Source organism: Giraffa tippelskirchi, chromosome 1 (assembly GCF_054371585.1).
Source record: "Giraffa tippelskirchi isolate mGirTip1 chromosome 1, T2T-mGirTip1v1.2.pri, whole genome shotgun sequence".
Lineage (NCBI taxonomy): Eukaryota > Metazoa > Chordata > Mammalia > Artiodactyla > Giraffidae > Giraffa > Giraffa tippelskirchi.
Window position 1 is genome coordinate 2,412,586 of NC_137275.1, and position 21,445 is coordinate 2,434,030.

The window sequence follows — 21,445 nt, forward strand, 5'->3', positions numbered from 1 at the left end:
GAGCGGGGAGATGGGAGATGGGAGATGGGACAGCCAGCCGCACAGCGACACCAGCGGGAGAGGAGCGGCAGGAGGTGCTTGGCACGTCTGGGGAGCAACCTGCTGCGGGTGGCGGGGCAGTGCGCACGCCGGGCTCCTGTCCATGGCTGCACTCCTGGCTCCCGTCCGTGGACGCCGCCCGGATGTCTGCGCGCCCAGCTCCCATCCGCGGCCGCCCCGGTGTCTGTACGCCAGGCTCCCATCCGTGGATGCTGCCCGAGTGTCCGCACACCCGGCTCCCGTCCGTGGACGCCGCCTGGGTGTCCGCATGCCTGGATCTCATCCACGGCCACCCCGGTGTCCGCACGCCCGGGTCCTGTCTGTAGCCGCCCAGGTGTCTGCACGCCCGGCTCCCGTCCGCGGCCGCCCCGGTGTCTGCATGCCAGGCTCCCATACATGGATGCTGCCCAGGTGTCCGCACAGCCGGCTCCCGTCTGCGGCCGCCCCGGTGGCCTCCCTTTGTCCACGTGCTTCTTTGCTGGGAGTCTCTCTGAGCTCACAGCCTCCCCAGGCTTTCACCTCCTGAGCCTCGGGTGACACTTGGGGGACATTTCCATAACAACACGTGCCCTTTATGCCTTCCGAGTGACTTAATTTCTCTATGGGCCAGGCCACGCGTTTCCAAAGGGAGCGGTGCTCCCGAGAGAGCATGCCAGAACCCTCGGGTGGGCAGGTGGGTTTCCATGGGCTCTGGGGTTTTGTGTATTCCCCTGAGAATGAGAACAGCCTTGTTTTTTTTTTTTCCTGACTTAAGCATTTCAAACGCTAGGTCTCAAATAGAAAGCGAGGCCCCATCACAGGCCTTGGAGATGTGTAAATAGGAGTTTGTCGGAGCCAGCCCGTGCCGCAGGCTGCTTTCCAGTCTGCCCGTGGCTCTCTTCCCACCTGACCGCCGCGGTGTGTACGTCCAGGACACGCCGTCCGCCCTCTGTCTTCACGGAGCAGGGGTTGACAGCGTGCAGGCAGGAAGTGCCACCCTTGTTCTCCGTCTGCTGGCCCAGCTGAGTGTGGAGTCAGACTCTGGGGTCCTGATGTCCCTTGGGTCTGCAGGGTGACATTTCCAGTGTTGGGCGGGGGCGGGGAAGTGCACCATCCCAAGAGGTCCTTCGTTGCCCGCCCTCCACCCTCTCCTGCCCCGACGAGGGCACTTGTTCGCTGAGCTCGGGACACCTCTCACTCTGGAGTCTAGGTGTTCGCATCAGGCCCGGACCCCTCACCCGCAGCAGAAACCGGGTGGTGGCCGGGCCGGGCGCACCTGCGCTCAGGAGGGACACACGGGGCTCTGACCCAGGGCCGCTCACCGGGGCCACGCAGGCGGCTCAGTGCCGTGTTTGCATTTGGAACGGTGTCCCCCCAGGGCCGGGGGCAGGGTGCAGGCCCTGGCTGGGGGCCCGGGCCAGGTGGGCAGGTCCCTGCCAGGGAGTGTCCCGAGCCCACTTCTGCCCACGTGGCCCGTGGCCATGTGGGGTGGGGGTACCTTTTGCACACGAGGGGCTGGAGGCTCAGGGTGCCCGGGGCTTGCTGGGGGCTGGCCGTGCCTGGAGCCCGGGTCTCTGGGTGCAGGGGTTGCTGGGCACTCAGGGCGGGAGCTGCACTGACTGCCCCACCCCACGCCCCCCGCAGACTGCCTGCTGATGCTGGCCTACAAGGACAAGTCAGAACGTGCCAAGGGGCTTCGGGAGCGTAGCAGCCTGACGCTGGAGGACATCTGCGGGCTGGAGCCCGGCCTGCCCTACGAGGGCCTGGCCCACACGCTGGCCATCGTCTGCCTGTCGCAGGCTGTCATGCTGGGCTTCGACAGCCGCGAGGCCATGTGTGCCTGGGATGCCAGGATCCGCTACGCGCTGGGCGAGGGTGAGTGCATCCAGGGCCTGTGAGGACGGCCTCTGCCTGCCCTCAGGGGTCCCCAGGGGTCTCACCAGTGGGCTGCAGAGGCTGGGACAGGACTCCCAGTGTCTGCTGAGTGCCCTCTGGTTGGCTGTGATTAGGGCAATGATGGGGTCACGGGGAGAGATGCCTCTTGAGCTCCCGAACTTGGCCACATTCATGTGAACTGGGGGTCTTTAGCCCGAGCGGGTGGCCACCCGATCCTGGAGCCCCGGGAGGAGGAGCCAGCCCCCCTGGGCCCCACGGGGGGCACGGGGTGTGGGAAGCGTGCTCTCGGGAGAAGGGGAAGACCCAGCCCTCCCCCAACCCCGCTGCCCACCCAGCTGGTCAAGCAGAGGCGGGCCGGCCCCCAGCTGAGTCATCAGAACCCACGGTTGGCATCTTTTATCGAAGCCCAGCTAGCTCACAGTGTTGCGTTAGCTTCAGGCAGACGGTGGAGTGACTCAGCTGCACGTGTGTTTGCATGGGTACACATCTGTGTTCTCTTTCAGATTCCTGTGCGTTACAGGTGATTGCAGGACCCTGAGTATAGCTCCCTGTGCTCGCACAGTAGGACCTTGTTGTTTGGCTAACGTGTATATAGCAGTGTGTATGTTTAATCCCAAAGCCCTAATTTATCTCAAAAGCCATGATGTTCTAACACAGTATTTAAAGAGTTAAAAATGAAAGCTCGAAGCCCACGATGAACAGAAATGTCAAAATCTAAAGTGAAGCTGGTTTGTGAGCCGTCTCTAAACCTTCCTGTCCGCACCTGCCCCAATGCCACAGCTAGCCTGGGCTTTATTTAAGCTGTTTCACTCACCGTGGACTTTTTGCACTGATTTTTGTTGTTTAAATCATCGTTAAATTATCACTGATCTTGGCCCCTGTTTTGCACCCTGAGTAAGGGGGCCTTGCTCACCTCATCTCATCTCAGCTAGGGGGCAGCGGTTCGTCCCTCCTCTGGGAGCCCCCAGACCAGGTGTCTAGGGCGGGGGACATGTGGACAGCCCAGTGAGGGGACGTGGGGGCAGGAGGGAAGAGCCTCTTCCAGAAAGTTCTCCTGTTGGGGTTCAGCCAGTTCAGCCTGCCTCAGCGCGTGACTCCTCTTCTGCTAGGGTTGGGGTTGTGGGGCGGGCAGGGGCCTGGTGCAGAGGCAGCTGGTGCCCTGGCCCAGCATCTTCACAGAAATCACCAGGACGCGGTGATGGGTCGCTGACCCCTGGCCCCCTGGGGCCAGGCTGTGAGGACCCTCACCCAGGGGCTCCTGCCCATTTAGGGGCTTGGGTGGGCTCAGAGAGGAGGAGGCAGGGCTGGGGCTGGCCCCTCTGCTTCGGGGTGGACACGGGGCCGGTGGGCACAGGCTGGGAGGCCGCCGTCCATTCCTGGGCTTGGCTACTCTGGGATGCGCCCCTCTTCCAAGGTCTTCCGAGGTTGGGGGGGGCTTGTGAGGAGAGAACTCACCACCACCCTCCTGAGGGGCCTCAGGGGCAAAGGACTGAGCCCGAGGCGGAGAGGAGATCTCGGGGAGCTAGTTGTCATGCTCAGCACCAGGGAGACCCTCTCACTGGAGCGGCGAGGGCCCGGGGTTTCCTGCGTGCCCCTGAGGCCGGGCTGGGCCACGAGGCAGACCCTGGAGTCTCCAGAAGGGGCCGGAGGCTGGGCCTCCTAGGCCTCAGTGTCCCCATCTTTGGAATGGGACCACAGTAGCTGCGCTGGGCAGGGGTTTCTCAGAGGAGGCACCCGAGGCCTTGGACTTACCAGCCGTGGCCCATGTGCTTCTCCCGGAGCTCCCTGGGGTCGGTCCAGCCTTGTTAAGGTGCAGAGGCTCAGGGCAGACTCCTGAGGACAGGACAGGGCGGGGCCGTGGTGCCGGGTGGCCCTGCCCTCGGGAGCTGACACCCTACCTGCCACTTCCTGGTCACTTCTGCTCCCAGCAACACCCTGTCGCCCCTGCCCCGCCCCAGTGCACAGGTTCCCCGTGATCGTGGCTCCGGGCACCAAGCTGGAGAGCGGCCCTGCCACCCTGCACCTCTGCAACGACATCCTCGTGGTGGCCAGGGACGTCCCGCCGGCCGTGGCAGGGCAGTGGAAGCTATCGGACCTCCGGCGCTACGGGGCCGTGCCCAACGGGTTCATCTTTGAAGGCGGGACCAGGTGTGGATTCTGTAAGTACGTGGGCCGCGGGCTTGCTGGCCGGGCTGTGGCCTCAGAGCCGGCCCTCCCGCTTGCCCTGGCCTCTCTTGGGCCAGCAGCGGCCTGCGGTCTCAAAGGGCCGGCGCTTAGGCCCCAGCCCAGACCATGCTCTTTCGGCCAGAGGCGGGGGCTTGGGGGCTGCGAGCGGGGACCCTCCTGAACGAAGTCGGTGCAGGGCCATCTGGGGGCGGTTCAGGGCCTGGTCACAGAGCATCAGAGCCGCTCACTCGGGAAAAAAAGAGAACAGACGTGTCCACTGAGGATACGCATAGCGGACACTTCGGCTCCCTGGGCCCTGAGCCCCCACTCTGGCCGACGTCAGAGATGAGGGCTGAATGTGAGGGCCCAGCAGAGAGGGCGGGGGGCCCCCAGGGCCAAGGTGGCATCCGAGGCTGGGTGAGCCCTGCAGGGAGCTGGCCTCCGGGACGGGAGGAGCTTGGGGGGGAGCGCACAGGCCCTTGGGCAGAGAGTTCAGGGTGCAGGGCGGTGGGGGGGGTTCCAGCGCCCCCAGCCTGCTGTTCTCCCAGTGAAGGGGGCCGCCGTGGACCCGCACTTGCTGTTGGGGGTGGGGGACAGTTCCTCCGCTCCTCTGTCTGGAGGGTCCGAGCCTGTCTGCGGCTGCCCCAGGCTGTTGTCCGGCCGAGTGCCTCCTGCTCGGCTGCCTCCACGACCATGGTCGCTGGGCTGGACTGGAGGGTGTGGCCTGGGTGGGGGCTGTGCATCCCAAATCCTGTCAGCCCACGACCCCAGCCAGGGTTGGGGGGTCACAGGCCCCTCCCTCGTGTGGAGGGCGATCAGGGCTCCGAGCTGGGGGCGACCGCTCTCCACCCACCCCCCATAAAGGAGCACGGATCGCTCCCCAACCCACAGCCTCTGGAGAGGACAGAGCTGGCCGGGGGAGCCCACAGGGCCTGGCACATACTCAGTGCGGCTAGCGGGAGGGGGTGCTCCCTGCCCAGCGCTCCGGAGGCGGATCACACCCGGATTTCTCTGGGTGCCGGGAATGCACTTGAGGACGTGGTCATGCTGGAGGCTGGGTCCGTGGCCCTCATTCCACAAGGGGGGGGTGTGAGGCGGGACGGTTCCGTCGGGCCCTGCCTTTGACGGCATGAGACGTAAACTGCCAGGGAGCTGGGCAGACAGGTGAACAAGCAGGTTCGAGCTGCTGCTCGAGGCAGGGACTGCAGCCCTTGGATTTCGTGGTGATGGCTCGTCCTAGGCTCCAGGGAGCTTAGAAGCTCTGAGATGCAGAGAGAGGTGGGGAGGGGTGACGTAGCGGAGGCGCAGGTGGGCTTGGGGAGTGGGCGCTTCGGCAGGGTGGCCCTGGGGCTGGCAGGGTGGCCGTAGCCGGGGTTGGAAGGCCTTGAGCGAGGCTCGGCCTGTGCGTTTTCCTGCCCGGGGGGCTTCAAGCAGGAGGGAGAGGTGAGCGCAGCTGTTGGCCCGTCCTCCCTGGGCTGGCAGAAAAGCCCCACACGGGACACCGTCCAGAGTCCTCTCCACCAGACATTAGAGGCGCCGGCAGCGGGCAGATGGGGTGGGGGGCCCCGGCCTGGTTCCGACCCCCTCCCTTGCACGGACGGTGGGGGGCAGCAGGCCGCAGCGTGCTTGGTGTGTGAGGCCGCCCTTCCCTCCTGAGAAGGGAGGGGCCCTGGAGCTGCTGGAGGCCCCGGTGGGAGAGAGACCAGCATCCTGGCTGAACCGCTGGGACTCCCAGGGCCGAGACTCGGGCAGGGTGGTCTGTGGCTGCCATGAGGACTGGGGTGCAGGCCACGGCTGGTGCTGGTGTGTGCCCTCGAGCGGGGGCGGCCGGGAGGACCGGTTCCCTGGAGACTGTTTTATTTGCCCGGACGAATGTAATAGAGTCCGCTGGATGCTTTCCCCCCAGAGGCCTCAGAGTTTAAAATTCCAGTTCTTGGTGTGGGTGGGCTCCTTTTCCGACCGTTGACGATTCCAGGCATCAGAAGTTGCAGCTGTTGAGTCCTTCCCGGGTTCCCAACTGTGACCAGCCGCCCTGGGGCTTCTGTGCAAGGCCTGCATTTGGGCCTTGGGCCCTGGGTGGGCCTGGTGGATCTGCCTGGACCCGAGGGCTCCAGGGCGGACGTGCTCCCTCCCACAGGAAGTCCCTCTTAGGGGTCCTCCCCTCCCCTCAAGACCGTCTGGAGGACCCTGGCCAAAGCCGGCCGGTCAGCGGTGGCCAGAGAACACGGTGGGCACGGCCCTTCCCGACACTCTGCCACCCAGCGGGTCCCACTGGGCTCCGTTCTCCTCCAGGGACGTGACCCTCTGCCCCCTGGCAGGTACCATGGCTCTGCCGGTTCATAGACTGTTACCAGACTTGGGTGACGCAGGGCTGGGTGAGCAGGGACCGTGCAGCCCTGTGTGTGTGGTCAGAGCAGCAGGCCACTCAGGACGCAGGCCTCCTGGGAGGAGGGTGGCTAGTTCAGCTCCGGGGCCACGTAGCAAATGACCGCATCCCAGGCCTGAGAACAGTGCAGTCTGCCCCTTCACCATTCTGTCCAAATCAAGGTTGGGCCGGGGCTGGGCGCCCCCGGTGGCTCCTGGGGAGGGCCCTCCCTGCCTGTTGCAGTCCCCGAGGGCCCCAAGTCCAGTCCCCGGGCCCCAAGTGTTCCCAAGCTTGTGGCCACATCCCTCCTGTCTGCTCTGGCTTCACGAGTCCCACTTCACGTGGGACACGGGTCATACTCTGGAACGGTCTGAGAGCCTTCACTTGGGCATACCTGCAGAGACCCTTTTCCAGATAAGGGTCCAGACGCAGGCTCCAGGATGTGAGCCTGTCCTTTGGGGCCACGATCCAGCCCATGACCAGGTCACCTGAACGCTGAAGCTGCCAGAATTCAGATCTCAATGAGCCTGTGGGCCCCGAGTTGGAGAGGGGGTTAGAGTCACCAGAAGGCTCTGGAAGGTTTTGGATGAAGGAATTAACATCTCCTCCCCGGGACAGGCCCCAGACCACTCCAGAGAGCAGTGACGGGACCCTGGCCCCTTCTCCCACACTGAGACCCCGTCGACGGGCTGTCAGGAGAGGGCCCTGGGGAGTGTGGGGGAGGGATCAGCGCTCTGTGGATGTTGGGCAGGAGTCGGGGCAGGGTGCTCCGTGCGGCTCTTGGTACCTCATGGGTGGACGTATTCTCTCTATGGCCTCCACGTGGACGGCAGCCTGATCAGATTCTTTGAAAAGGAACCCAAGGTCTCTGTCTCTGGGGTGGTCACGGTGGTGTGTTTAGGGCGACCGGGCAGGGGCAGGGCACACAGATGGGGGTGGTGCAGAGATTTGGGGCACCCTTCTCCCAGGACAGGCTCAGCTGCAGGGAGAGTGGTGGACCCAGGGCAGGCCAGGCATCCTGCCGGAGCCAGGAAGACTTTGGGGAGGGCCAGGGGCCATTTGCATAGGGCCTCAGGGTGAATGGAAGTTTCTAGGACGGGGGCCAGAGGAAGACCCCGTCCCTCACGTTGGCAAGTCCTGTCAAGGACACTTCCAAGGTGTTTCCACACCCACATGAGTCAGCAGCGGCCGCAAAGATCAGGGTCCTTGACTGCTGAGGGATTCTGAGCCTGGTGGACGGCAGAGTCCAAGGCTGGCCCCCAGGCCTCTGCCCGCTGCTCCGCCTCCCCTCCTCCCTGCCTCCTGGGGTCCAGCCCATCCCGTCAGCCCCTTGGGGAGCAGCGAGCATTGTAAATCATTTTTATAAATGATTTCAGTTCAGTTCAGTTCAGTTGCTCAGTTGTGTCCAACTCTTTGTGACTCCATGGACTGCAGCACGCCAGGCCTCCCTGTCCATCACCAACTCCCGGAGTTTACTCACACTCATGTCCATTGAGTCAGTGATCCCATCCAACCATCCCATCCTCTGTCGTCCCCTTCTCCTCCGGCCTTCAATCTTTCCCAGCATCAGGGTCTTTCCCAATGAGTCAGTTCTTCGCATCAGGTGGCCATAGTACTGGAGTTTCAGCTTCAGCATCAGTCCTTCCAAAGAATATTCAGAACTGATCTCCTTTAGGATGGACTGGTTGGATCTCCTTGCAGTCCAAGGGACTCTCAAGAGTCTTCTCCAACACCACAGTTCAAAAGCATCAATTCTTTGTGGGTATGTAAGTGAGTATAGTGAATATATATATATATATATTAATGAGGGTAGTGAAGCTCTAATACTTTGGCCACCTGATGTGAAAAGCCAACTCATTGGAAAAGACTCTGATGCTGGGGAAGATTGAAGGCAGGAGGAGAAGGGGACGACAGAGGATGAGATGGTTGCATGACTTCACCGACTCGATGGACATGAGTCTGAGCAAACTTTGGGAGATAGTGGAGGACGGTTCATGGGATCACACACAGCGTGGCTTTAGCGGCTGAACAACAGAAACAAATAAGTGAGCAAAGGTTGACGCTCTGGAGCAGGAGGGACCATACTGCCAGTGTGTCCAGCACTGAGGAGCCTTCAGCTGCCTCCTGTGGACGTTGTGGTCCAGATGCTGGTCTTGCTGGAGCTGCTGGAGCTGTGGTCTCCAGCCCAGGAGTCTGGAGAAGGAGGGAATGTGTTCAGGGGATTCTCTGTGCCCGGCCCTGGGTGTGGGGTAGGAGCAGGGAGCACATGCCAGGCTGGGAAGACTCAGGCTATGTGAGAGGGAGGACATGGATGTTTAGAGTCCTCAGGGGTGCGAGGGGAGCCAGGAAGGGCCACAGCCTAGGGAGGCTGTGGAGGCCCTCTCGGGGTGAGCCTGAATGGGGCCTCTGCGGGTTGAATAGGAGTTCAACTGAGCCTGGCTGCTGAAGGTAGGGTAGAGTGGAGGGAAGAGAAAAGCAGTTCCAGACAGACATTAGCGTGGCTGGTGGCAGGAACGGCGTGTGCGGGACCCTGGTAAGTAGAGTGGCAGAGGTGAGGTCAGAGGGGGAAGCCACGTCCCGGTTACAGGAGGCCCCGGAGGCTGGACCAGAGCTGGGCTGTGTTCCCAGGGTAGCAGGGAGCCCTTGAAGGTGCTGGAGTGGGATGGTGCCACCAGCAGACCTGCCGAGGGTGGTGGCTTTGGCCTCAGGGTGCTGGGGGGATGGAGGCAGGGTGTGAGGAGGCTGTGGGTGGGGCCTGCGGGGTCAGGAGTGTTAAGAAGAGGGGAGGGAGGAGGGCCAGCTGGGGTGGGTGTCGAGGAGGCCGAGGGGAGGGTCCGAGGAGGGAGGCCTGGGCTGAGCTCCAGGGCTCAGCCCATGGGAGGGGAAGGCCCCCAGGCGAGGTTCAGAGCCCGTCCAGAACTGGGTCAGGTTTACCCCTGGAGGGGGAGTCTCCCTTTGAGTCTAGAGCCTCCGTTACACTTTGGACAGACTTGCGGTCGATTTCAGCCCTCTGCCCCGAGCTCTGTGCTCTGGGGGCCAGAGTCAGGCCGGGATTTGTCACCTTTCTGCAGCCCACGATGGCAATGTGCACCGGGCACGGTTCTGGAGCCTCTGCATGTCCAGGGAAGCCGAGGTCACTCAGGGTCAGGGAGAGAGGGGCCCAAGGGCGATAGTCACCCTGTGAGGCCCCTGCAGGACGCCTACCTAGTGGGGGGGTCCGGATCCGCACACCAACCCTCGGCAGTGTGTGTGCGCACCCATTTACAGATGGGGACACTGAGGCACGGAGCGGCCCGAGACTTGCCCTAGTCTGTCTGTCTGAGCGTGGTGACCCTGGGGGGCCTGACCCCCCTCCGTGCCCAGCCCAGAGCCTCTTGGCACCAGGACTGAGAGCCCCTTCCGGCTCTCAGCAGCCTCCGGGACTCCTCGGGCATTTGGCTTCAGTCTGTCTCCTCCTAGGCTGAAAAGCGGGAGCAGTGAGTCCTCGGGGACAGGCAGAGTGGCCTCGCGGGACCGTCTGGACATGATGGCGTGTGAGCCGCATCCCACATCTTCACGTGGGAGAAAGGTGGTCTGTGGGCAGAAAGTGCAGCTCACCTGAGGCTCCCAGGGACGAGTCTGACTCATCTCAGCCTCTCCGAGCCTCAGTCCCTCATCTGCACTGCCCTGGGTTCCTGTGCCCCTGCCTGGGAGGTGTGTGCCACGTGGTGACCTGGACCCCGGCCCCGTGGTGCTCAGGCCCTGGCCTCGCCCAGCCTCCTGCGGACGTTGCCAGAGAGCCAGCAGCTTCGCAGCCTCTCATGGGTCGGGCCTGACCCCACCGGCGGGTCCCTGGTCAAGGAGTGCCTGGTGCTGGTGCAGCCAGGCGCCTGGGCAGCAGGTCACAGTGTCCCCTAGAGGGGACCCCGAGTCTCACACTCCCAGGGAGAGACTTCTGCTGGCCAGACTGGCCCTGCAGGGACTGGGCGAGTGGCACCAGCCCCCACTTCCATGATGGCTCCGGGCTGGCAGGTGTGCGTGGCAGAATTCTCCCAGTGGTGGGCACTCTGTCTGAGCAGTGACCTTCCTACCTGGGCCTCTGAGTCTCACCATGGCAGGCCCTGGGGGGCAGCAGGCAGCGTGCAGTGAGCGGGGCCTGGGTTTGGGTCTCCACCTTTCCCCGGCCTGCACCTCAGCTCCCTGTCCCAATGCAGGGGTGGGGACACCAGCTGACCCCATCCACTGTCCTCCTGTGCCCTGTGCACCTGACCTGGGGGACGAGGATGGAGGTGGGGAGGGCAGGCCCTCTCCGTGGCTGAGTCATTCGGGACACCGTTTCAGAGCAGGACCCTCAGCTGGCACTTGGGGAGACGCAGAGGAAAGCAAGGCCCCAGGATCGTCCTGAGGGGTCCCTCACCTGGCAGGTGCCCAGTGCATCCCTGTGGGATGGGGGGAGCACAGGAGGGAGGCGGGTCACCAGGGAGTAGCCCTGGTTGGAGTGACTGGGAGCTGGAGGCCAGCATCCACCCAGGGACAGAATCCAGGGTCAAGGCTGACGCCCCTGCTCTCTGCTCAGGGTGGGGTTGGGTACCCCCCTTCCCGTGTGCAGGGTGATTAGGATGAGCACCTGGCATTTAGTGGGAGTGGCTCCGAGAGTGTGAGGTGCCTGGGCTGGGGGGTGGGGGGTGGGGGTGGGGAGGTGGCTCGCTGGAGGGTGGGACAGAGCCTACTCTCCGGAGAGCTTGTTTGGTGTTTGTCCTTGTTTCTGGTTCACCACGGCCAAGTGTACACGATGCACACTGCACCATTTAAGCCGCTTCTGCAGTTGAGTGGCAGTGAGCACGTCCGTTCACATCGTTGTGTCCCCATCACCACCGCCGTCCCCAGAACCTCTTCATCGTCCTGAACTCTGTCCCCATCAAACACCAGCTCCCCGTTCCCCTCCCCGCCCAGCCCCGCACCCCTTATTCTGCTTTCTGTCTCTGATTTTGACAACTCTGGGGACCTCATATAAGTGGAATCACTCAGGATTTGTCCTTTTGTGACTGGCCTATTTCACTTGGCTCAGCATCCTCACGGTTCTTCCGCGTTCAGCAGGTGTTAGAATTTCCTTCCTTTTTAAGGCTGAATCAGATTCCGCTGCGTGGACGGACCACACTGTGTTTATGCATCCATCTGTCGATGGACACTTGGACTGCATCCACATTTTAGCTATTGTGAATGATGTCGCTGTGAACACGGGCAGGCAAATATCTCTTGGAGACCTTGCTTTTAATTCTTTTGGGTGTGTGCCCAGAAATACACTTGCTGGATCAGATGATGGTTCTCGGTTGAATGTTTTGAGGAACTGCCACAGTACTTTCCACACTACTGTACGACGTTACATTCCCACCGACGGTGTGCGAGGGTCCCCGGCTCTCCCACCCTCACCACAGTTGGTTTCTGTTTTGTTTCTGTGTGTTGTTTAAATAGCACACCTGTTACGTAAGTAGGTTTAAATACCCACTCCTAGTGGGTATGAAACCATCAAGTGAGATTTAAACTTCATTTCGACGAACTTATTTCATCACACTTTGCTTCTTTCTCCCAAAATAAGGGCAGAGACAAATGAAACTTTAATCAGTGAATGTTTCACTCTATTAGGAAACTGCAGAATAACATCCCAAGGCTCAGTTACCTCTGCCAGCTTTCTGACTGATAACCAGTGCTGTGTGGATGGAGCTTTCTAGAAACTCCTCAGCAGGAAAGTCCTTCAGACTCTCTGTGCCCGACTGGCCTTTGCTGTGTGGTCTTTGCCAGCAGAGAGTGGAATTCTCTGAGGAGCTGGGGGTACAGAGATCCAGGGACAAAGGTCTGGACACTGGAGATTAAAGCCAGGGATTGGCCTGGATCTAACCGGGCTCATCAGACGTTTGAAGGAAGGTTTTTCTTTCTCACGGCTGGTGAATCTTCAAGCTGAACGTGATGCTTCTCCCCTGGAGATACTCTTCCCTGGGAGCAATTGCATTTATGACGGGAGTGAGGTTTGCTGCACCCCCTTATGACCCACAGCGTCTGTCTCCAGAGCGAAAGGTGGCCGTGAACCTGCAGGTAGCTGCTTCCTGCTGGGCAGGACACTCTGCTCCGAATCTTAATTTTCCATGTTACTTATTGCTGGGAGACAGATACCCCCAAACCTTAGCTCTGTTTCCTGGCTGTGACTCTGTGGGTCAGCAGTCTGGGCAGGGCTCCCTCTGCTCCGCGTGGTGGGCTGGAGTCACTTGGGCAGTGGTGTTTGGTGAGTAGCCTCGGGCGTGGCTTCGGGCCCTGATGCTGGCTACTGGCCGGGACACTTCAGTTCTCCTCCGGGCCTTATGTTCCAACAGGACAACCCGGGTCGCTGGTTCCAAGACAGGGAACCTGAGGGTTGCCAGCCCCTCGTGCCTGGGCCCCAAACCCTGTAGAGTGTCCCCTCTGCCACTGCCTGTGGTCCAGAGCCCAGGGGAGGGGACTGGCCCCGCTTCGGGGTGGAGTGGGGGCTTCACAGACATGGATGAGAGGAGGCGGGTGGGACGGGCATGGTGGCGTGGACCACACCTGTCCAGTTCAGTTCAGTCGCTCAGTCATGTCCGACTCTTTGCGAACCCATGGACTGCAGCACGCCAGGCCTCCCTGTCCATCACCAACCCCCAGAGTTTACTCAGACTCACGTCCATGGAGGCGGTGATGCCATCCAACCATCTCATCCTCTGTCGTCCCCTTCTCCTCATGCCTTCAATCTTTCCCAGCATCAGGGTCTTTTCCAATGAGTCAGTTCTTCGCATCAGGTGGCCAAAGTATTGGAGTTTCAGCTTCAACATCAGTCCTTCCAATAAACACCCAGGATTGATTTCCTTTAGGATGGACTGGTTGGATCTCCTTGCAGTCCAAGGGCTCTCAAGAGTCTTCTCCCACACCACAGTTCAAAAGTATCAATTCTGCACTCAGCTTTCTTTAGAGTCCAACTCTCACATCCATACATGACCACTGGAGAAACCATAGCCTTGACTAGATGGACCTTTGTTGGGAAAGTAATGTCTCTGCTTTTTAATATGCTGTCTAGGTTGGTCATAACTTTCCCTCCAGGGAGCAAGCATCTTTTAATTTCATGGCTGCGGTCACCGTCTGCAGTGATTTTGGACCACACCTGTACAAGGCCAAATGGGGCCAGGCTCTAGCTTTCCTCCCTTCCTCGCAGAAAGGCAAGAAAACAGGAAACGTGGAGACACTTTCTTGGGGAGGGGCGTCTGGGAAGGGGCAGGGGCCTGGCTGCCTCCGCAGCCCCCTCTTTCCATCCACACTGAGTGGGGGGCTCTCCTGGCGCCTGGCCCTGAGTTAGACACTAGAGGCCACAGAAGGCCCAGAAGCGGTCCTGCCTCAAGGTGCTGGGCCTGGCGGCCTGGACGGCGTCCAACAAGGGAGGGAAAGGGTCCCGGGGTCTGCCCTGGAGGAGGGGTCCCATGAAAGTGTCACCAGGCGCACAGGGGTCAGGGGCCAGGGAAGGCCACGTCACAGGAGCAGAGTCTCAACAGGAGAAGGGTGGTTACGTGTGGCTGAGGAGTGTCCTAGGGAGGGGGGGCGGGGAGGGGGCGCAAGGATGTGGCCACCCCCAGGGAGGTGTGTCAGGTGGGCCGGGCAGGTCTGCTCCTCAAAGCCTGGGATGGAGAGGGGAGCCCAGGGCGGTGAGCGGTCGGCGCTGGGTATGGGCGGCCTCGTCTCTTGGTTGCGAAGCTCGGGTGGGCCCTCAGAGACTCACATCCCCAGCGGGAGCCCCTGGGGCCGCCAAGGAGGTAGGCTGGCGGCCAGTGTGGGAGCAGGAGCCCGCAGACGCCCGCGGAATGCCACCGGCTCCGCTCCCTCCTGTAACGCAGTTTTTTATAGTCGGGGGACTGGCTGTGCCACCGCTGCTGCCAGCTGACCGTAAGCTCAGGATTAGAGGCCTGGCCCCAGCTGAGCGGGGCGGCCAGGACAGGGCCTCCTTCCTGTCCGCCCGCTGTCGGCCAAGGTCCCGGGCTTGGGTTCTTGGTCAGCACCCCTCCCCTAGCCCGGGAGAGAGAGAGACCCTGCCCAGCCCTGTGGGCAGCGAGCCTCAGGGGGGCCCCTAGAGGGGAGGGGGCCCGGCAGGCGGGCGGGGGTGTCCCTGCTCTGCTTCTGGTTGGGGCTCCGTGGTGGCAGGGCCTCTGGGCCTCTGTTTCCTCGTCTCTCCAGCAGGCGTGTCACCAGCTAGGGCCCCACGGGCACAGCAGCGTCGCCACGTGTGGGGCTGGCGCGGGGCCCTGGAATCCGGGGCAGGCGAGCGTGACCGGCTGGCTTTAGTGTGCCGCTTCCCAGGCCGCCCGCCCCACCCCGAGCGCCCTCCTTTGAGCTGGGGGCCGGCCTTTGGGCAGACAGAGGCGGCGAAGCACGAGGGATTCTTGGGCGGTGACGCCACGCTGGGCGGACGGCTCGCGGGACCCGGCGTCCCCATTCAGGAGGCCGAGGGACTCCATTCACCCTGGCAGGCTCCCCCATGGCCGCTCTCCACCCAGGCTCCCCGCAGGTCCAGACGCCCCCTCCTCCCCAGCCCCCCGGGCTAGGATCCTAGCCGGCCTCCCCCTCTGTCAACAACAGTGATCGATAAAACTTCAGTCAGAAGAACAGAGAAGAGTTTTGTTTGAGCCCAACCCGAGCACTAACCTGTAAGCCTGCTCGCCAAATGGCTCTGCAGAAGCAGGGGTTTTCAGCGGCTTTATCGGAGTTTATCTCATCAGAACGAAGAACGTTAAAAGAAGTCAGGGTTACATGTTTTCACGCTTCCTCTTCCCCCAAAAGAACAGACCGGCCGGCCTGTGCCCAGTGAGTCAGCGTGGCCTTGGCTCCTGGGGAGGGGTCTCACCCTGGACGGAGGGCCAGCACTGTCCTGTTTAACACAGACGTTCTTTACGTCTGGTCAGGGTGCCCTTTGCTTTTATGACCAAAGCAGATGTACAGTGTATGATTGACAGGCTGCAAACAGGCGACTTTAGTTTGCACCAAATTCAAGTTAACTCCGGCGTGAGCCAGAGTGACTTCCCTGTATCTCAAGATGTGAGTGTTCCCTTGACCCTCTCTGTGGGTGGGAGTGCCGGGGTGTGGGTGCTCCAGGGCCCCCCACCTAGAGAACACGCCAGGGAAGAGGAAGGGCCTCTGAGGGGGCCAGGCCGCTCAGCAGGGCCCCAGGTGAGGAAGACAGGTCCTACAGCCGCCTCCTGGAGGGTGCACCTGCCCCCCCACCCCTCGGAAGAGCGTGGGGTGTGAGGAGGGGCTGCCGGGCGCTCTGTGCGGGCAGGACGCCCCCCTCAGCCTCTGGCCACCCTCCACCGTGGCCCTCGTCCTTCAGAAGTCACCAGTTCCTCAGGCCGGCCTGGGAGACGGGAGATGGCTGATGGCCAGGGATCAGCAGGCAGGACACCCTCCCCTACCCCGTCCAGGCTGCTCAGTCCGGCCTGGTGCCCGCAGGCCTGGGAGAGCTGCATGTGGCCGCAGCCTCCTGGGCAAGTTGTACGTTTTCCCCAGGTGGGGAAGAGGCTCAGCATCGCCCTGGTGCAGGGATTGGTGGGGGAGGGGGGACTCGCGGGTTTGCTTGGCTTCTGCAGCAGCCTCCACCTGGCGGCCCGCACCCATCCCGCTGGAGTCCCATGCCGCCGATGCCCTGGCCAGGCTGACAGCGGGGTCCATCCTCCCTGCACAGGGGCCGGAGTCTTCTTCCTGTCCTCCGCCGAGGGAGACCAGATCAGCTTCCTGTTTGACTGCATCGTCCGAGGCATCTCCCCCACTAAAGGCCCCTTCGGGCTGCGGCCGGTTCTCCCAGGTGAGTGTGTGGCGGGTGGAGGGGGGGCCCAGCCTGGCTGGAGGGTTTGGGGGAGCTGCTGCTGTGAGCCCCACTGGGCTCCTGAGGTGGGGCGCTCACACCTGTACAGCTGCTTCTTCACGGGACGCTCAGAGGCCACGGCTTTGGGGCCGGGACAAGTTACCACGGCCGTACTGGGTGGACCAGCACGAGGCCAGAGCCTGGAACCCCCCCAACCCAGTCCTTCTGGGCGGGGCCTGTATCCCAGACCTGGCTGGAAGCCTTGCCCGAGGTCGCTGGGGTCAGGTCTCTGTCCCTGGGAGGGCGGGGCACCCCTCTTATTCAAGAGTCCTGGGCCGGGAATGCCGCCGGCCCCCAGAGGGCATGCTAGCTGGGCACTTCCTCGCACCAGGTGAGCTCTGTCCCCGCCGCTCAGGGACAGCCGCCCTGGGAGGGACAAAGGCAGGCCCTGGGCGTCGCTGCTCTCCTGGATTGAGGCCCTTTGGGCGGTGGTACCCGGGACTGCTGCTGCTGCCCTGGCCCCCATGAGGCAGTGCTTGTCCCCTGGTCCAGGTGGGAGACCAAGGCCTGCGTCGGGCAGCAGGTGGTCACTGAGCTCCCAGCTGTGGCCTCCTTTCCTGAGCCCCACAGCTGGAGGGGGGTCAGTTGGGCCTTCTGGGGAGGCAGGGGCTGTGCCAGGTCCCCCTTTCCCCACCTCGACCTGGGCCCCCAACCCCCGCAGTGGGCTGGGGGGATGTGGGGGTGACGGCTGCAGAGACAGGGCCGTCCCCGGGACCAGAGCCCCGCTGCCCAGGCTCTGCGGGGTGGCATGGCTGTGCCCTCTGCTGGCACCTTCCTGCATTGCAGCCACAAGTGTGGTGTGGGTGGCGTGGATGGGGAGGGTGTGGACAGGGCAGGGGTGGACATGGGTGTTATAGACAGGGAGTGGACAGAGCTGGTGGGGCTCTGCTCTCTGAGCCTGGCTGGCATCCCACCGAGGCCCGTGATCGTCAGGGACTCTTGAGACGTGGCCTCCACTGGGTGCGCAGCCTTAACACTCAGGGGTCTTGGAGTGTCTTCTCCAGCTGACCGCAGTTTGGCCAGGGCCCATGCAGGCCCCAAGGCCCGGAGGCAGGACCTGCCTCAGGCAGACGGACCTGTGAGGAAGAAGGGAGAGATTAGAGTTCCGAGGTCCCCCCCTGCCCTGAGCACGTGTCCTGTGCGTTCCCACCTGGGCCCCATTGTGACTGGGGTGCAGACGCGGACGCTAGGCTCAGCGAGGGCAAGGGATGGGGCCGCGAGTCCATCCAGTGCCAGCATCTTGCAGACCCGCCAGTCGCAGGAGGGTGTCCTGGCGTCCTGACACCCCCCTGCAGGGACTGTCCGCTTCGGGCCAGGGACATCAGCTGGTGGTTGAGGGGCTGTCTTTTCCTTGGGCCCAGGACATAGGATGGGGATGTTTGGGGTACCCTGAGCTCAGGGTCCAGTGGCTAGTGTGTAGGCATGGGGGGGGTGCTGGGGATCCCAGGGGCTCCATCCTGGCCTTGGGGCTGGACCAGGGTCCATGTGGCTCCGACGGCGTTGGGTTCATGGGGAGGATGCTGCTGGGACAGGCCTGGGGCCGAGTCCTCACCGATACCCCGCTCTGCCGCAGACCTGAGCCCCGGGGGCCCTGCCCTGGAGGAAAGGGTGGCGCAGGAGGCCCTGGAAGCCCTGCAGCTGGAGAAGCGGCTCAGCCTCCTCTCTCACTCCGGCCGGCCGGGCAGCGGAGGTAGGGCCGTGACCGGCTCAGGGGGGAGGTCCGGCGGCCCTGGGGCTGGGGCCGCCCCTCCCCCAGCCCCAGCTCCTGTCCACCCCTCTGCCCCCCTCACACAAGGGGCCACACTCACCCAGCTCCAGCCTGGATGCCCACCGGGGCGTGGTGCTGCCGCGGAGTCGGCTGGCTGGCTGGGCTTGAATTCTTCTCCGCTCACCCGCGACAGGCCTGGTGAGAAGCGGCTGCACCATCTGTGCCCAGAGCGGGGGCCCAGCTGCTGGGAGCAGAGGCGCCCCCACCTGCCCCGCTGCTGTGGTTCATGGGGAGACAGACGGAAGGGGCGGACATCCCTCGAGGGGTCCCTGCAGCTCCGGAGAAGGGGGCCAGCCCCCGGGCTGGGGGGGGCGGCCCCAGGGTCTCCTGGGCCAGAGCAGGGGAGCCCTGCGGGCTCTCTGTCCTCTGGGGTGGTCGACAGCCCCACGGGTGCACGCTGGGGATGGCGGGCCCCGTCCAGGCCCCATAGCTGGGGGTCTCAGGTGTGCCCGGGGCTGCCGTCTCCTTGGAGAAGGGGCTCACGTCTGGTTCCCAGGGCGACGGTGGGGCGGGCGTTGACGTGGGGAGGGGTCCGTCCTGGGGGGCGGACCCTGGGGGCGGGGTCTGGGGAGGGGATGTGTGAGCCGTCCCAGACCCGGAGACCCGTGAGCGCGGGCCCTCCGCAGGGCGGCGGTCTCAGGGGCTAGGCGTCAGCACCCCCACCCAGGCTCCCCCTCCCCGCCCACCTGACCTGAGTGGTGAGCCCTTCCGCAGCCTCAGCTCCGGGCTCTCCCACCCAGGGGACGACCGCAGCGTGTCCAGCTCGTCGTCAGAGGCCAGCCACTCGGACGCCAGCGCCAGCAGCCGGCTCACGCCGTGGCCGGAGCCATCCTCGTCCTCGGCCAGCACGTCGCAGGAGGGCCCTGGGCTGGCGGCCGCCCAGGCCCCCGGGGACACGGCGCCGGGAGCCGCCAGGCCCGCCCCGAAGCCGCTGCGGCCGCGGCAGCTGCAGGAGGTCGGCCGCCAGAGCTCCTCGGACAGCGGCATCGCCACGGGCAGCCACTCCTCCTACTCGGGCAGCTTCTCGTCCTGCGCGGGCAGCAGCCTGGACGTGTGGCGGGGCGGCGACGAGCTCGGCTCCCTGCTCAGCCTGCCGGCGGCCGGGGTCCCGGAACCCAGCCTGTGCGCCTGCCCTCCTGGGGCGGCCGAGTACCAGGTGCCCGCCTCCTCGCGGCCGCACTACGACACGCCCCGCAGCCTGCGCCAGGCGCCCCGGGACCAGCCCCCCGCCGCGGACGGGGGCGCCGCCCGGGACTCGGGGTGTCCCCCTGGCTGGCCTGGCGAGAGACGGCGGGGACCGGCGCCAGAGGCGGCGGCGGGGGCCGGCGAGCCCTGGGAAGCGGGCGCCCCCCACGCCGGGCCCCCTCCCGCGCTCTTTTCCGCGTGTCCGGTCTGCGGAGGACTGAAGGTAAAGCCCCCTCCCTGAGGGTGGCGGTGGCCTGGGGCGGGTGCTGAGCTCGGTGGGGCGGGCCCGGGGTCGGGGGTGGGGCCCAGTCTGCAGGAAGGGCTGCGTCCCAGGCAGGTTCGGGGCGGCAGAACCCGAGGACCTACCCGCGCCTCCTCGCCGAAGTTGCACCCACAGGTGGCCTGTCCTTTGAACAGGACCCCGAGGCTCAGGAGGCCTGCTGGCTAGCGGGGGTCTGCTCTCGGGACCCTGGCACCTCCGTGGCTCACTCACAGCGGCCTCGTGGGGGGGGAAGGGCAAGAGTCGGGCTCACCTGTCGCGAGCCCCAGAACTGTCCCCCCCACACCCTGGCCAAGCTGAGGGCCAGCAGTCAGGACCAGGAGGTGCAGGGTCGGGCTCATATGTTGGGAGCCCCAAGACCACCCCCCCTCAACTCCTGGATGAGCTGAGGGCCAGTGGTCACGACCAGAAGGTGCAGGGTGGGACGTCCGTTCCCGTTCCGGGGCCCCAGGCACTGCGTGCGCCCTCGGGGGCGGCCTGCTCACCCGCATGGACTTTGGCTGCGTGGCCTGCTGTGTCCCTTGGCGCCGCGGTTGGTTCCAGACACCCCTGGGGAAGGCGAGCCCCGTGGCCGCCCATCTGGGCTCCAGCCAGCGGGCGTCCCGCGCTCAGCTCACCTGTAAATGTTCCGCTTTGTACCTTCACCCTCGGCTGAAGACCGTTTGTGGCTCTTTTCACATTTTTAAAACCTGACACCGTTTGTAAGATCTTGTTAGACTGGAAATAAAATTGTTTTTTCTTATCGTCTTGTCCTGTTCCGTGTGGCCGGCTCTCTCTGCCTCCCGCCCCGGCCCTGCCGCTTGGGGCCTTTCGCTGTCTCTGAAATCCGGGGGCGTCCTACGGCCCGTGGGTCGCAGCTGCACAAGGCCTTGCCTGTCTGGTCGGCCTTAAGCCTGAACACGCTGGAAGCATGAAGCGGGAGAGTGGCCTTGGACAGCCCGGGGCCTGCGCATGTGTGTGTGGTGTGTGTCCACGTGTGATGTGTGCATGCGAGTGCGTGCGTCTGCATGCGTGTGCACTGTGTATGAGTCATGTACGCAAGTGTGGCATGCGGCGTGCACGCGTGTGTACACATGTGCATGCACTTGCATGTGGCGTGTGCGTGTCCTGTGTGCACATATTGCATGCCTGGTGTGATGTCTGCTTGTGTGCTGGGTGCATGCGTGTGCGCCCGTGTGTGTGACGCCCGTGTCTGCACGCGTCACTGGAGACCACACTGCGGTCCTCAGTGGTCCGCTTGGGCTCAGGCAGGTGGCTCCCTGTGTCCAGGGAGGGTGGACCCCCCCCACCTTCTGAGTCAGCGAGGGTCCTAGCTCTGAGCCTGAAGCACCCCTGTCCCCAGTCTCCCCCGTGTGGGTGGAAGAGCTGCCAGGACCCCCCCATCACGGGCTCCCTGCACATCCTTGGGGGGCCTCGTCTCACTCTTGTTCACTGCCTGGTGGGGACCCGGGTCCCAGGTTCCCCGGGGGTGCTGAGAGCAGGCTCTGACCGGCCCCGGCAGGACTGCAGTAGGAAAGGCAGGCTGGGGGGTCTCTCCCATCGGAGCCCCCCGCCCCGTACACGGGACAGCAGTGCTGCCGGCCTGGGCGCCGGGGACTAGCGAGACAACGCGTCTAGTGGAAGCTTGTCTGCGGGAGTCGCCACCACGCATTTCGCTGCCATCTGCCCCCAGAGGGCCCGCCGGCCTTTCTGCAAATGAGAGAGGGGCTGGGAGCTGCTGGAGCTGCGGGCAGGGGGCCGCTCTAGAGGCCGGGGCTGCCTGCTCATCTTCCAGGCTCAGTCCCGCGGGCCCTCCACCTCAGCGGACGGCCGCCCGTCCAGCAGAGCCGGCGGAGGCCCTGGCATCCCAGGGAACTGCCCCCATGTGAAGCCGGGAGGGCT

General features: G+C 64.0%; 1 protein-coding gene and 1 long non-coding RNA gene across 7 annotated transcripts in view; one reads left to right on the forward strand and one right to left on the reverse strand.

Annotated features, from left to right (window-relative positions):
* DOK7 (docking protein 7) overlaps positions 1-21,445 on the forward strand; it is a 34,423-nt gene that overhangs the window by 7,902 nt on the left and 5,076 nt on the right. For 3 of the 6 annotated variants that reach the window (XM_081580562.1, XM_081580573.1, XM_081580559.1), the window contains exons 3-7: positions 1,663-1,893; positions 3,873-4,073; positions 16,152-16,271; positions 17,905-18,021; positions 18,840-20,306. In XM_081580562.1, coding sequence (XP_081436688.1) covers positions 1,674-1,893; positions 3,873-4,073; positions 16,152-16,271; positions 17,905-18,021; positions 18,840-19,525 — 1,344 coding nt within the window. In that variant the 5' untranslated portion in view covers positions 1,663-1,673 and the 3' untranslated portion in view covers positions 19,526-20,306. Of the gene's footprint in view, positions 1-1,662; positions 1,894-3,872; positions 4,074-16,151; positions 16,272-17,904; positions 18,022-18,839; positions 20,307-21,445 lie in introns of those variants that run through there. The other 3 variants (XM_081580540.1, XM_081580549.1, XM_081580584.1) reach the window with 1 other exon arrangement.
* On the reverse strand, positions 15,159-16,609 carry LOC145542207 (uncharacterized). Its single transcript, XR_014079654.1, has 2 exons — positions 16,521-16,609; positions 15,159-16,168 (listed from the first exon to the last, which is right to left on the reverse strand). It is a non-coding gene; the product is annotated as an uncharacterized LOC145542207 (long non-coding RNA).